General features: G+C 41.4%; 2 protein-coding genes across 2 annotated transcripts in view; one reads left to right on the top strand and one right to left on the bottom strand.

Moving 5' to 3' along the window:
* Positions 1-11,949, bottom strand: part of TAX1BP3 (Tax1 binding protein 3) — a 21,371-nt gene extending 9,422 nt beyond the window's left edge. The window contains exon 1 of the mRNA XM_072418041.1: positions 11,782-11,949. Coding sequence (XP_072274142.1) covers positions 11,782-11,949 — 168 coding nt within the window. The remainder of the gene's footprint in view (positions 1-11,781) is intronic.
* Positions 11,770-15,540, top strand: EMC6 (ER membrane protein complex subunit 6). Its single transcript, XM_072431111.1, has 2 exons — positions 11,770-11,896; positions 15,011-15,540. The coding sequence occupies exon 2, from the start codon at positions 15,040-15,042 to the stop codon at positions 15,370-15,372; it is 333 nt and encodes a 110-aa protein (XP_072287212.1). The 5' UTR covers positions 11,770-11,896; positions 15,011-15,039; the 3' UTR covers positions 15,373-15,540.
* Positions 15,541-15,825: the final 285 nt, after the last annotated feature.

Raw genomic sequence — 15,825 nt, 5'->3', positions numbered from 1 at the left:
AAATGGCTACTGTCCCTTGGACCTCAAAGTTCTTAGAGATGGTCTATCAGTTTATGTCTTGTCTATCAGTGTCTTTCTGCTCTCCTTTGGTTTCTGTAGCACATGCTCAGTGTGACACACAATGATACCAAACTGAATACTTTTCTCTATATAAAAAAGTTGAATGACCGATTGCACGATTAGAGACAGATAGGTAACAACAAATGTGTCCAGGCCATTTAGAAATATCCTTGTAGCGTAAGCAATAATTAATCTCATTTCATTCATTAATTTTCTTTACTAGATGACATAATGGGCCTAAATAAATAAAGCTCTTCAAGGCTGGAAAGGATACACTTTCATGAGAGAAAGTGGGTGATCCAGCTGGAATGGATTGCTTCAAAGTCATTTGCTAGCAAATGTTTTGAATCCTGGACCAGATCCAATCCATGTTTGCTGGATCACCCAGCTTCACTGCTAAAAGTACATCCTTTCAAGCCTTGGGGAGCTTCAATAAATCAGGCTCATTGAAGAGGTGCAGGTATACATGCATGGAACAATTGCTTTTAAGTAAATTGGTTTTCAGGAGGCATTTAGCACTTCTTCAATGGGGTGTAAGTATAACAACAAATTTTCCAGGACTGTAAGTGAACATCCATTAAAGTTTACAGGTAAAAGCTCCAGGTCTGCGATCCTTTTAATTTACAGTGTAGGGCGATACTGACCCAGAACAAACATACGGAAATCAGGATTACCAACATATGCTTCTTGTTCACACTGCCCACAATTCTTTTATATACCGTACAGGTGATGCTGCTAATCAAGCATACCAGACACAAAACAGATCTCAAAATATCTGAAGCACTATATTTGGTGACATATGTACCTATCCAGAACCTGTAGAGTGACTCATTGTTTGAGGACCCCCAGCAACCTCTGGAGGAACCCTGGTTGAGAATCACTGTAACTGTATACTCTAATATAAAAAAAAAAACTGTAGATAAACTGGTAAAGAAATATTTTTAAAATAGCTGTGGTAAAAAAACCAGAAAAGGAACAAGAACTGAAATTTTCATATGGAGCACTTTTTTATGCCCAGCTCATAAGTAATTTTAACCTTAGTGTAGAAACATAAAATCTTATACATTACATGAGTCACATACATGGTAGAATTACTCATATGCACAAACACTCCCAACAACAGGAGAGATGTAGCTGGTTTCCTGTGTTTACATAGTTACATCCAAACAAGACAGGGTCATTGGAAGATAACGAAACAATGACTATTCTCTATGTTCTCACCAGAAGAGATTGTAACAAAACGCAGAAAAATACAAGAAACACAGTACAACAACCCATGGATAATCTCATGATAACATCTGGATATGTTATGGTAAACATAAAAGTTAAAACTATTCATGCAAACCATTTCATGTCATTTATGTAATTTGGGGTACATTAGATATGTGGACCCTTGTCAGCATTACGAGCTTCAGATGTGTCATTGAAGTGCATAGAAAAGGTGTGTAAGAGCGGGTACACCTTATATAAATATTACAGCAGTCAACAAAACAAACATGCAAACTCTACTTCAAGCTGACTAGTATTAACTTTCAGAGCTTTACAACGCTATACAGACCTGGTGCCTGACTTACAGTCCAGGGGCTGCATAGGGTTCTGTGGCACATATTGTGTTTTAGAAACCCTGCATACAGTAGTCAAGCCAGTGATGAAAAAAATATTCTTCAGACTGGGTTCTAGTACTTTGTTTTTTTTTTTTTTTTCACTATGTTACTTTTTTATTGTGTTGTCAATTTTTCTCATTTTTTGTATATTTTCCTCCTAATTATTTACATTAACTATCACCAAGGGAAATGTCAAATATAACACATAAAATTAATGGGGTCTGTAAGGAGCATTATTATTAGTTAGTATTAGTAGTGCAGGGAGCAATATTATTTTTTTTAAGGCGCCAACATGTCATGCAGCGCTGCACAAAGTCTATAGTCATGTAACTAGCTGTCCCTTAAAAGGACTCACAATCTAATGTCTACCACAGACTAAGGTCAATTTGGGGATATCCTGGCTGAGATTCGAACCTGGGACCTAGTGCTGCAAAGGCCAGAGTGCTAACCACTAAGCCATCGTATAATTGTATATATTAAAATACGATAAAAGGTAAAAAAAAAAAAAAATAATAGAGAGAGCTGGGTTTTTTTTAGGCAAGACAAAGATTGTATTAAGCATTAGACAAATCATACAATCAATCATCAATACATTCCACATTAATGAATATAAACAAAATGAGTTTGTATACCCTATTAAATTTGTCATGATGCCTATCCACTATAAAGAAATAGCCAAGTATGTTTATATACAGAAAAATATTCTCCAGCCTGATGCGTTTCACCAATAGGCTTCTTCAGGGGATGTGCTGAGAGTATTGACAGTTCGTTGAAAAGAAATTTAATCAAATAAATCCATGAAAGGTAGATGTGTGGATAATTATGAATTAAGCTTAAGAAAAACAGCAGTCAAATCAATCTGAGCCACAATAAACAAACTGGCAGCAGCATAGCAGACTGACAGGCAAGATGTGTCAGTGCGCACCCTCAGCACATCCCCTAAAGAAGTCTGTCGGCAAAATGCATCGGGCTGGAGAAAATTTTTCTGTATATATAGGTACTTAAGCTATTTCTGTATAGTGGACAGGCATCATCCCCATGACTAATTTAATGGGGTTTACAAACTAATTTTGTGCATACACATTAACGAGGAATGTATTGATGATTGATTGTATGACTTGTCCAAATGCTTCATACAATCTTTGTCTTGGCCAAAACATCCCAGCTCTCTGTATTTTTCCTTTTATCCTATTTAGTTGTTTTGGGGTTGGCTAATTGACCTATACATAGAAGAAAGGGTGGCATGCCTTTACTATCCGTATTTGTAAGGTAATGGAAGTGATCTTTAGCCTTCTCGTGTAAGTGTCCCCAGTCTACAAGAACTCCTACAGCATGTTGAAAGTCTCTAATCTTTCCCTTTACATACCTGTAGTCTCTGACCACCTCATGTCTGCAGTGTAAAAGCTTTTGGTATCATTAAAATTAACTAAATATTTTGTAAGGACATTTGGGCATGTCTTGAGGGTCCCTATATCAAGATTATGGAATATGACTGCTTTAAAGTTTTATATAGCAATCCAAAAAACCTTTTGTGTGCTACTTCCCCCACCTCTTATGGTACGTACACATGTCAGATAATTCTCATCCGATTATCGCCTCAGGGCTGGTATTGGACGGGAATCTGGAGTGTGTATAGCACGGATCGACACTGTTCATGGATCTGTCCTGGCGGATCCACGAACGACAAGCAAAAGTGAAGGGGAAAGAGCTTAACAGGGTGCTGCTCACTCGTTGGCCCCCTCCCCTCATTGAGCAGAACAGTGCTGTATATACAGAGCTCGTTCATGCATCTTTCAGTTGAGTGTACATAGCCCAAGGCGGCATACACACGTGCAATAATTGTTGTTGGAAAGGATCTTTCATGGTGCTTTCCAAGGACAAACTACTGCACAATGCATGAACGAGAGCTGTACATACAGCACCGTAGAGAGGGGAGGAGGAGAACGACGGAGCGGCACCTTGCTGAGCACTCTCCCCCTTCACTTCCATTAAGATCGATTGTCGTCCACCATCCGTGGATTCGTCAGGATGATCGTTCCGACGATGGGGGCTGTACACACGCCAGATTCTCGTCCTATATCGGCCCTAAGAGGATTATTGGACGAGAACCATTGCAAGTGTGTACGTAGCCTTAGATTGTAAGCTCTTCTGGGCAGGGTCCTCTCCTGCCCCAGTGTCACTTTCTATATCTGTCTGTCATTTGCAACCCTATTTAATGTACAGCACTACGTAATTTGTTGGCGCTATATATAAAAACTGTTTAATAATAACACATTATGACAGCATACCACCAAAAATGTTTCACACAAATATATTTTGTATCCTTTCGTTCTCATTGTTCTTTCTGTTGGAAATTCAGCCAGTTCCCAAAAGAACAACCCTCCAGCATGTTCTGAGACAATTCACACACACACACACACACACACACACACACACACACACACACACTTTTGTGACAGTATTCTGCGGAGTATATATGTGGAATATATTAGTTCCATCTCACTCATATCACCTTAATTCTAAACCAGCAGCTGCTGCACTCCACACCTGGACTGCCTAACATCTCACCCAAATGAAACAACCCTACCAAGAAAAATGTATTACCCTCAGATACATGTGCTCTTCAGTTTCACCATCTTTATAGCCCCAATGTACTCATACTTTCTGTGCGCAGCTAAACTGGTAATTGCCAACATAATGCCCTTCAAGGGCCCATATAATGTTCTACTGAGTAATGGTGTGGTGATTGTGGATTTGGAAAAAAACTACCATAAACCAAGGACTGGTTTACATACACACAGATATATACAGTTATTTTTCCCCATTCATGGGGTTTGATATCTTTAAAGATGGACATAGAAATTGCAATTGCACATGCACGGGGATCTTAAGGGTCATACAAAAAAGAATCCCTCAAGACCTGGCTCAGCAACTGATAAAACTGCTAAGAAACTGCAGCAGAACATAAAATACTTACACAAAAACAATTAAAAATGATTAAAGTAAAACTCTGGACAATGAAAATCTCCCAAAGTGGACAATAAAAATACCTGATGATATGTTTTACCCTTACCAGCTTCCCTGAAAAGTGAAATAAATCTGTCTGGGATGTTTCACTTTTTTGTAAATATGGACAAAAGTGTAACTTCTCTGGATTTGTTACCTTCTGACTCTAGGGAACTCCTAATAAACAACAAGCCTGTTAAAGAGTCTTAAATCATATAGCCAGAGGTGAAATTCATTCCTGAGATAAGGGATGGTATATTACCTCATCCCAAATGTTTCCGGATCATCCAACAAAGCCTCCACTATTCAAAAGGTTAAAGCTGCAGCCTGTGCAGGGAATTTGGGTTTTTATTTAGCAATATGACAGCTATGAGTGGCTAGGCCTGCATTTCATTCCTGACAGATCCACAGAGGCCAGACAAAAGGACTTTTATATACTATGAAGACAGGGTGATCCAGCTGTATTCTGAAGCCTCAGAACTCTGGCTACATTATTTCTGCAAATCATATTGTCCATTCAAGGACAGCTATAAATGGTGCAACCCAACTGGGATGCTCGGGTAATGAAGGCCATTCGGTTGGCACACCATAGGATGTAACAACCATTTAAATGCCAACTCTCCTCCAATGTGCCACAAGATAATCTCCAGGAGGCACGATCATGGACAAATGTTTCCTTGACCATCTCTCCAAAGGAGCCATCTACAGCCAAAAATAATAGGTGTGCACAATGTAACCAACAAAGTCACCCACCATAGTACAAAAGTACAATGTTTTATGTAAGGATTCAGTAGTATAAGCAGTGCTCCTGGCTTATATTTCCAGGATTCAAGTATACCATATAAAAAGTTATTACTACTACATTGAAACAGTATCTTTAAATGACACAGAGGACCCGGAGTATCTACACAATGTCTTATCATTTATATTCCCTGGGCACCAGTCAGTCTTTTCTGCAAATGTCAGTAATTTGGAATCCACAACTCCAGCTCCACCAACCAGAAACAGATGCATGCCCATTCTTAATAAAAACAGCTTAGCTGTGTTTTCTCCAGTCCCTTTTAGCTGGATGCACCACTCGGCACTTTTCAGTAACCACTCGGCTGTTTTATGGGTGGTTACAGAACAGTTGGGTCACAATACGGGGGCTTCCACCTGCCTAAAATTTCTTCCCTCCCAGCTTAAAAAAATTCTGGGTTGAGCACTGCTTTGTATGATTCAAAACAGTATTTCACACTTCCGGACCATTCTGTTGCAATCTTTCTTACCAGCACCAAAACCGGTGTGGCGTAGGTGATTGGCAAAGGCCAAAAGTTCCAACCAAAAACATATTTGCTTTTGGTTTGTGTTTGAGAAACCTGGAGCTAGTTGAGGAACGTAACAGCCAGGCAAATGATATTCCAAAACTACTTAAATTGTTACTGTAGAGGATTTACTCATGTTCCACTAAACTGCCCATTACTCCAAATTAGGGCCAGAGCCCAGTAACCAATACTTCCTGGTATGGGGAAATATGGCATTCAGTACCTTCCCATAATGCAGCACTCTGTCTATGAGGGCAAATACAATATGATATCACCTGGGAACAGGGTGAGTGTACACAGAAAATATCGGCAAGCTGCACGGATTTCAGATATATTGAAGAATAAGACCAGGGTTCTCCCCCTTTTAGCCGGGTGCACCACCCACCTATTTTGGGTGGTTACTAAAGAATTGGGTCATAATACAGAAGCTGCCATAGCACATCAGTGATCATTAAAATGGTCATTCCAAATCCTGCTGTGCAAAATCTATATGTTTGCAGGAAGGACACAGATGTCTGTCAGTACATGTCAAGCCCTGTACAGAGGTAAGATGACTGTTGCTGGAAACAATTTTTCATGATTGTTTACAGTGACAGATGAGCGAACAAGTTCTGTACACATACCACCATTCTATTCAATAGAGAAGGGAGGTGGCAACATGAATAGGCATCACTCCGCTGTGCTCTCCTCAATAAGAATTAACAGTAGTTGTTACAGATCGATCAAACCACGGTAGATTGAGGATTGCCATGAGGGGAACCCCAACCATTCGTCCCTGGTGACAATCATCCAGCGCATGCATGTAGCTTAAGTCTACAGGTCAGGATCCCTTTGTGCACAACTTTAATATCTCAGCACCAGAATAAACCCTGCCTGCCCTAGCCATTGGCCTTTTTTCCCACTAAAAGAAAGGGTTTTTATTTTGTTGAACACATACACATATATAATACAAATATTTTCCTTTGATAAAGGAAATATAAACTTCAATAAACTTTTACTGATGTCTATCTGTAGCAGTAAAGCTTCAGCACCGCTCCACCCTTCTGTATTAATATGCTTGGTAGCGATGACATAATGCGCTTTGTAAATTATATATATAATCTTCACTTATGCTTGTACAGGCTCTTGTAGTAGTAGTTGCACCCTGTGTAAAGGTTGTTTATTTCTAATTGTAAATGCAGAAGACTCAAGTGTAGATATGATGAGATCACAGCATCATTGGGATTAGCCCTAGGTTTACACCATCTACTTGGAGTATGTTTTATATCCCTTTGTTTACATCAATAAAGACAGAAGTATCATTTTCCAGACATAGCTTTCCATCGTGCTCGCTGATCACCGAGGTCAAATCTGCTATTATAACAAACACAGACAAAGCAGGAATGACCCAACAATATAACAGAGCTCCAACAAGCTTTTGGCATTTGCAATGATTATATTGCTGCAGGCTGCATACCAATACACCAGGCCTATGATAAAGAGGGATTATAGTGCATGCCAGAAACAGATGATAGGAAACAGAACTGTCACCAACACCACCATATGACTGGGGGTGAAAGTGTTCATTCACCTGGCATGGTGCCATGCTTATCACCCAGTAATTGTATGTATGATAAACATCCAATGACAGCCACATGCCGGCATTTATAGAGGCAGGTAAAGAGATCAGAACTTCTTCTGCAGACTTAGAATATATATTTAAGGCCCAATAGACCTTCTGTACCATAATGGGCATCTGTTAACCTTTAATGTGCCAAATAACAGCACCAAAATCTATCACAACTAAGGATACATACACACGTCAGATGACTCGTCCAATAATCGTCTCAGGGCTAGTATGGGATAATATTGCGTGTGTACAGGGCTCATCATCCAAATGACCATCCTGGCGGATACATGGATGATTAAGGGGCGTAATAAAGGTGAAGGGGAGAGCACAGCGGGGTGCAGCTCCGCCTTTCTCCTCCTCCCCTCTCCATAGAGCAGAACAGTGCCGTATGAACAGTGCTCATTCATGCAGTCTTTTGTCGTTGGAAAGGAACGTCAAAGATCTTTTTCAACAACAATTATTGCACGTGTGTATGTAGCCTTAGGCGCCTTAGTACGCATGTCATGCTCATCTGATGTGTGCAGCAGTCACCCAATATCATTTATAAATCATTCAGGACAAATCTATTAACATCCCATACTCAAGTCAAGGAAGGAGCACAGCAGGGTGCCACTCGCTCATCCATCACTGGAAATGATCAATATAGATGAATATTGTTTGTGTGTATGCAACCTAAGGCTATTCCAGCCATCCAGTAATGGTTTGGAAGCATTTTATCCACGCGATTGCATCCATGTTTCAGTGGTTTGCAGCGTGGTTAGTGGATTGGCACACACGTCTGTCCTCCAACGTCTGTTCCAACCAAAGTGGGCTGTAGCAGAGTTGTGGTTGTGTTGAAGTCATAGCCAGAGGGCTCGAGATGGCCCCTTGGAGTGAACCGCAGAGATTGGAGTGATCTCCAAACGCCATGATTGATTCTACAAAACCGATGCAGGGTGCATATGGGGGACCTCAGAAGCAGCTTTGTGGTTTTAGACCTTCCATGGAAACTGCAGACAGACATGTCTGTTCTATATGGGAAGTATTCGGCATACTTGGCCATCACTGCACATTGGTGATGGCCATTGCCCAGTCCATGGGCACCAGGGGTAAAAATGCAAAATAACCTCCCCCCAGGAGCTTTTCCTATTTGTCCCCCATTATTCAGGTGAAGACCCCAAGGCACAGGCCCTTTCTGACCCCCATCTGTAGCAGCTCTGCGCATACATGGGAGCCACCATAGTCATGCAATCACAGGATGACTGTAATGCACTTTGTACAAGTTGTCTATGGAGGAGGGTGTAACAGTGCTAGAGGTGCCCTGGGTTAATAGAGAATGAAAAAAGTCAGAAGTTCCCATCACAAACAGACCAGAAGTTCTTCAAGGAGTCACAGATGTCCGCACTCACCACCACCGCGGTCACCGGCTGTCCCGGGATGAAAGACATGACTGCAGCCTCCGCCAACTCGCCAACACCCTCACTGGACAAAGCGAGCCCGGGCCTCACACACACCCAGCTCATGAATATTAATAACATGACACACCCGCCCACAACGCGTGTTCCTGGAAGCTTAGGCTGCGAAACCACGCCCACATCCACTAATTAATACCACGCCTACTATTCCGTTATGTGTACAAGCCACGCCTCTTCAAAGCAGCCCAACCTCATTGCTTATAAATTATGCATCTTATGTCCGCCCCTCACCTGTATAATCACACAACGCCCCGCCCACTGAGCTATGAATGATGAGGCGCCATGTCCTCCTGGGTGTCAGGGCGCCCCCTTTCAGCAGACTGGGTGCTGTGCAAAAAAGAATCAAAATGAAGCTGACATAAAAAAAATTTTCTTTACATATGATTGGATACCAGAAGCTGACACTAACTTGTTTCACTTTAGTAAGGGATAAAAAGATTCCCAGCATGCCACTCTGCTAAAAGTTGTAAAAGGAGACCCTGTCCTGAGCCTGTATGGGCATCTTCCTGGGCACCTAATGTCAGCTGCTAGGCACCCAGGAGTAGAAAAAATGACAACTCATTCACATATGTATCTTTTTTTATTTTTAAGCCATGGCAATGATCTGAATATGCACTAAAGGAACCACAGGGTGGACAAACCACCCAGCACAGCACTGGCATGGCATTGGTTGCAGCTGATCAGCATCTGCAGCCTATCACTGACATGGGAGCAGAGCGGGACACATAGGGAGGTGCCACGTGTTCTGCTGAATGAGGGCCCTGTACTCTGCTTAGCAACAAGGGGCCCTGAGCCAGTTCTGCACAGGGATTTATTGTTGGCTATATCCCCCACTACATGGGCACTAATGTAAACTAGGTATAGGTAGTCCCCGGGTTACATACGAGATAGGTACTGTAGGTTTGTTCTTAAGTTGAATTTGTATGTAAGTCGGAACATGTACATTATTTTAATAAATGCAATTGGGACAGATGTTTGTCTCAATATATTATTAGGCAGTGTGGTGTCAGTTACTGTATAAAATCCTCACTGTGAGTTAATCACAAACAAAGTAAAAAAAAAAATTTTTATGGAGCCTAGACATTCATTAACTTCTGGAGCAAGCCGTGCTTTGATATGCAAAAAGAAACACCTGCATGGTTTGTCTTGGTCATTAAAGAGTTACAAGAGGTTACAGATCAGCTCCACTCCTCAAATCACCCACAAACTCAGCTGTGTTTAGCAAAAGATTTCTTCTGCAAGTCATGCAAACTGACCCCCTATCAAGCCTCCGCCCTGCACAGGAGGGAGCAGGGAAGTCCCTTCCTATCTAGGAGTCATCTGTGTATCGGATGTCCTTACCTCAGTGACTACCTGTATAAAAACAATACTTTAGATACAAGGACCTCCAGCATCCAAGTGCAATAATACCAGCTACCTGAGCTGTCATACTAATAGATGAATCCTGCAGATTACACTGGAAGAATGGGACTCTCCTTGTGTAATTATAGGAGCTCTGTGACAGCCGGGCATTTTACTCTGTTTATACAGCAGATGGCTGTCACACTGACTGGCTCTGTCATCTGATCCAGCACAGTGCAGGACATGGCTGGGTGATGCAATGTACAGCGCTGCGTAATATGTTGGCGCTATATAAATCCTGCTTATTAATAATAATAAATGCAGGACAAACTCCTCCATCAGCTGGATCCCCAACAACACAATTCCCAAAGCTGATGCCTCTTCTGCCTTGGCCCAGTCCTGTTTGTGCATTGTCCACAAATACCTATGTATAGTCCTTAGGAGATAATGGGGTGGCCTAATACTATAATAAAAACTTACACACTCATGTATGGTAAACCTCAGAGGCCTATTTACCTCTTCTTATTACACAGTATTTATATAGCGCCGACATATTACGCAGCGCTGTACAAAGTCCATAGTCATGTCACTAGCTGTCCCTCAAATGGGCTAACAATCTAATGTCCCTACCATAGTTTTATGTCTTTATTACAGTCTAAGGTTATTTGGGGAAAACCAGGTAACCTAACTCCATGTGTTTGCGATGTCGGAGGAAACCGGAGTGCCCAAGGGACTCCCATACAAATACAGGGAGAACCTGCAAACTCCATGCAGATAGTGCCCTGGCTGAGATTTGAACCTGGAACCTAGTGCTGCAGACTGCTAAACTCTGAGCCATGACTTGCCCATGACTTTATTACAATGTCTTGAACAGAACCCAGAAAAAGGTACCGGTAATTAAAATCAGAGATACTTCAAAAATCCCCCTGCAGTTTGGGGAACCTGATTGTTCGGAAACACTATTAAAGAGCACGTCTTCTACAGGCTGCCCATAGATTAATATTAATAAACAGGATTTATATCGCGCCAACATATTACGCAGCGCTGTACATTAAATAGGGGATTTGCATCCAATTTCATTCAGCCAATATAAACATTTCCAATATCATCTGCTGCCAACTGCTTGCAAATTATAAAAATTCCATAGAAATTGATTTGTCCTGCATTTAAAAATATATGCAATGTATTAATTTATTATTCCCAATATAGGAAAATCAGACCCACAACAAATAATATTAACAGAAGTCCTGGCTACAATAACATGAGCTGAACCTCCCTACAGTATGGGCGACCTCCAGTCACGTGACATAGTATTAGCTTCCCCAACCAATATGGCCGCTGTCTCTCCCCACACAAGATAGATGACGGTTCTCTTCCGGTTAATTGACGGGGTGAAAGGTTACTTCCTTTCTGTAGTCAAGATGGTAGCGGTCTCTGTGTAGGATCGGAACGGTGGTCTCGGCTTTAGAGACGGATTGAGGGTGCCGGGGTGTCAGCAGGGAAGAGTCCTCCACAGAGGTGAGCAGTGGGGCGAGTCCGGGGTGATAGGTGTTATTGGGGTCACGTGTCATACTGAATGACTGGCTGCCGGTGGCAGGTACTGAACTTCCGGTGCTGGCATTGTGCGGCCTTCCAGAAACCTCAGCCTGTCAGTATTCGTCTGTTACACCCTCAGCCCTTATCTTCATGTACATTGAGGTGTCAGGACTCGTCCATTCTGCTTATGTCGTCATTCAGTTCTGAATGGTGCAATGTGTGGTGATGACATACCACTGGGCCTGATGTATGAACACTGATCCATGTACAGAGGTGGCTGCACACATCAGCATTATGTATTGCTGGTGTAATATCATCCGGAGGTGACTATTGGTGATATTCTATGGAAGGGTTGCTGTATCGTATTGTATGGCTGCCATGGCATGCAACTAAAAATCAAAATGTGATTATTATTAATAAACAGAATTTATATAGCACCAACATATTACGCAGCGCTGTACATGAAATAGGGGTTGCAAATGACAGACAGTAAGAGGAGGGGACCCTGACCAGAAGAGCTAACAATCTATCAGTCTGCTCATATGTATTTATGTCTAATAAGGTACAATAAGTGTTATTACAGCCAGCAGGGTGCTGTACATGGAAAGCGTTGTGTAGTATAAAATCTACAACTTCTATTATGAACAGATAACTTCTTACACAGCGCTGTATATTAAATATGGGTTACAAACGACTGACAGATACAGACAGTGACACAGGAGGAGGAGAGGACCGTGCCCCCAGGAGCTTACAATCTATGAGGTGGGGGAAGTATCACACAATAGGATGGGGGGTATGTAGTGGTGGGAAGTAGTGACGGTTTTAAGAGACATAATGATAAGGGTAGACAAGTTTGAAAAGATGGGTTCTGAGTGCTCTTTTAAATGAGCAGAACGTAGGAGCAAGCCGAATAGGACATGGAAGACCATTCCAGAGAGTTGGGGCAGCTCTAGAAAAGTCTTGGAGCCAAGCGTGTGAGGAAGTCATTAGTAGGTCATCGGAGCAGCAAGGAGAGCGGCTTTTTTTTACCAGATCAGAAAGGTAAATATGGGGCAAATACTGTGGAGAATTCTAAGTATAAATTAGGTTTTGCTCTCCCTAGCACAGCTGACAGACTGCTAATTGTCCTTGACATCTCACTACACACAAAGCCCAGACTGAGCAGTTGTCAGATGACAGCCAGGTGGTGCACCCAGCTAAAACGTGCCGGGGAAAACACAGCAATGAATGAAAAGGATGGCAAGGTCTGACAGATGGGGGTGGAAAAGGCTGTGGGTGATGTTGGACATCATTTTTAAGGAAATCATGTGGCTTCATGAGACTTCCTGTAGCTTCCAATGCACACTATGTGATGTATATAGTGTGGAGTAAAGTCGGAGTAATGTATTTTAGTACTGGACAGGAACCTGTTCAACTATAGAAGATGGAGGGAAACTGGAGGTCCGCCTTATGGTAAAGGATCAGGTGCATCCACACATGGGCATAAACAGATTTTAGAAGTTGCAGTACCAGTCAGCATATGACATTCCATATGCAAGTGTTGGAATACAAATTCCAGTAACACTCATTCCTAGCCTGACCCTTTTCCTTTTAGCTTGGTTCATGTGCATGTCATTGCTTACTGAGCAATAAAATCCCCCTAAGGTGAGAGGATATCTCCTTTTATTTGCCACTGATACATTATCTCCAATTGAAAGATTTGCCCCCTGTCCTTTTGACATCTCAGATTTATGAAATAATACAAATGGGTAAAGCGTACCTAAACTCAGAATTTTTTACTTTATATGAAAGGGTGCAGTATCGCCCCCTTAACTCTAAAAGACTGAATGGGAGTGCAAAGCCTCCTGGGATACCTACGTCACACATGCAGGGGGGCTCTTGGCTGCTCCTTCTGCGCATGCCCGAGCATCTTGGAAATGCACAGAAGGAGCCCTTTCATCAATAGAAAAAAATTTAAAAAACACATACTGAATTTAAAGGACACCTATCATCACATTTTCAACATTATGTATAACAGCGGCTCACCCTTTTGCACAATTAAAAAAATTATTTATTTTATTGTTCAACACAATTTCCCCTCCCCTTTTGTCTTTACCACTGCAGAGATAATGACTGAAGGGCAAACCCGCAGCCTCCTGGGTTACTTGCTTCACATATCCCAGGATGCTGCAGGCGTCTTTATTTGCGCATGGCCAAAATCGGGCGTCATCAGCTTTTCTCTTATGTAAAAGATTTGAAAAAAAAAGTGCTCAATCTCACGCATTCTCTGTGAGATTGGCACGTGTTTTCTTTACATTTGGAAGATGATGCGTCACCCAATCTCACGCCTGCACAGTGCGCGTTTGGGTGATGTGAGGAAGAACCTAGAGGAGAAAAGATAGACATCAAAAGAACAGTGAAGCTGAGACCACGCAGGACTTGCTGGACATGGTGTCTACATGGCTGGAGGGCTTTATCAAGTAGGTAAGGTGATTTTTTTTTTTTTTTTTTTTTTTTTTTTTTTTTTTTATTGAAGATGCCAAATAAAACAGAAGGGTGTATCCACCCACTCTATCCAAAACTGAAGACAATGCCAAAAGAACACTCTTTAAATTATATCTGAACATAAACCCATTTCTTCGTTTTGGAGTAAGAAATCTGTCTGAAATGAGGAAAGTTTACCTCGTAGACAGATGGCACCAGAACAAACTATCCTATTGGATTACTTTTACTTGTGACATTTGTAAAATTTGTGATTTTCCAAAATTTAGTTCATCAGAACAAATAGGCTAAATCCATCCAGTGGGAATGGAGCAGTAAAAGCTGTCAAGCACTTTCACCCTTCCCTACTGTAAAAAAATATAGATACTCTTTAAAGATATGGGATCAGGCAGGGTTTTTGCAGAAAGGGCCAGGCGATGGCACCTGCAATGGCATGGGGAGAGGTGAGTATACACTGGGTTTTGTTCATTGAAAGCAGAAAGATTAAGGACATCTTCTCGAAGATTAATTCTGATTGGTGGCCATTTTTTCATATTTATTATAATGTTTTTTTTCTGCATTAATTTTAAGTCTATTTGCACAGGCTTTATCTTCCTTTGCTTTTCTGTCCTATAGCTGTATCTGGAAGTCATATACTTGCAGCAATGGCTGGTGTAGTCCTGAAGAGAGAAGGCCCACAGTTTATCAGTGAATCTGCAGTCCGAGGAAATGCTGCTGTCCTTGATTACTGCAGGACATCCGTCTCTGCCCTGTCTGGAGCCACAGCTGGGATCCTTGGATTGACGGGCTTGTACGGGTTCATCTTTTATTTCCTGGCCTCATTCCTCCTCTCCTTGCTCTTGGTATTAAAATCTGGACGACGGTGGAGTAAATATTTCAAATCACGGAGGCCCCTGTTCACTGGCGGCCTTATCGGTGGCTTGTTTACCTATGTCCTGTTCTGGACCTTCCTCTATGGCATGGTGCATGTATACTGAAATATACACACTGCCTTCCAGAAACACTCTTTTTAATGGAATTCATGGAATCCTTCCACCAATTGTTCACTCAATAGTCCAGTTTAGTTTTTAAATTGATAAAATTATTGCTTGGTTGTTAGTAAATTAAAAACATTGTTTTGCGTAATTAAATCCACTATAAGCTTCTCTAATTCTTGTATTTTGTTAAACTGCAAAGTGAAAATGATTCACAAGAATATTCTAAATGAAAGCAGTAGTTGTTAATTTAATGGTCTTTTACTCTTCGTTCATTGCCCTCATTGCTCAGTAAAAGAGTAAAGGAAATCTGCTGCTATGTATGTAAATCGTCATATTCTTTGTATCCTTTTAATATATTTATATGAAATGTCAAAAAATCTCCTTCTGTGAAATCCTAAGAATGTAAAAGCTGCTGAATATTTCTGTGACCTTAAAAAATCACTGAAACTGAGA

The sequence above is a fragment of the Pyxicephalus adspersus genome, chromosome 1 (genome assembly GCF_032062135.1).
Source record: "Pyxicephalus adspersus chromosome 1, UCB_Pads_2.0, whole genome shotgun sequence".
Taxonomy (NCBI): Eukaryota; Metazoa; Chordata; class Amphibia; order Anura; family Pyxicephalidae; genus Pyxicephalus; species Pyxicephalus adspersus.
The sequence above is the reverse complement of the archived record's forward strand: the minus strand, read 5'-3'. Positions and strand labels throughout refer to the sequence as shown.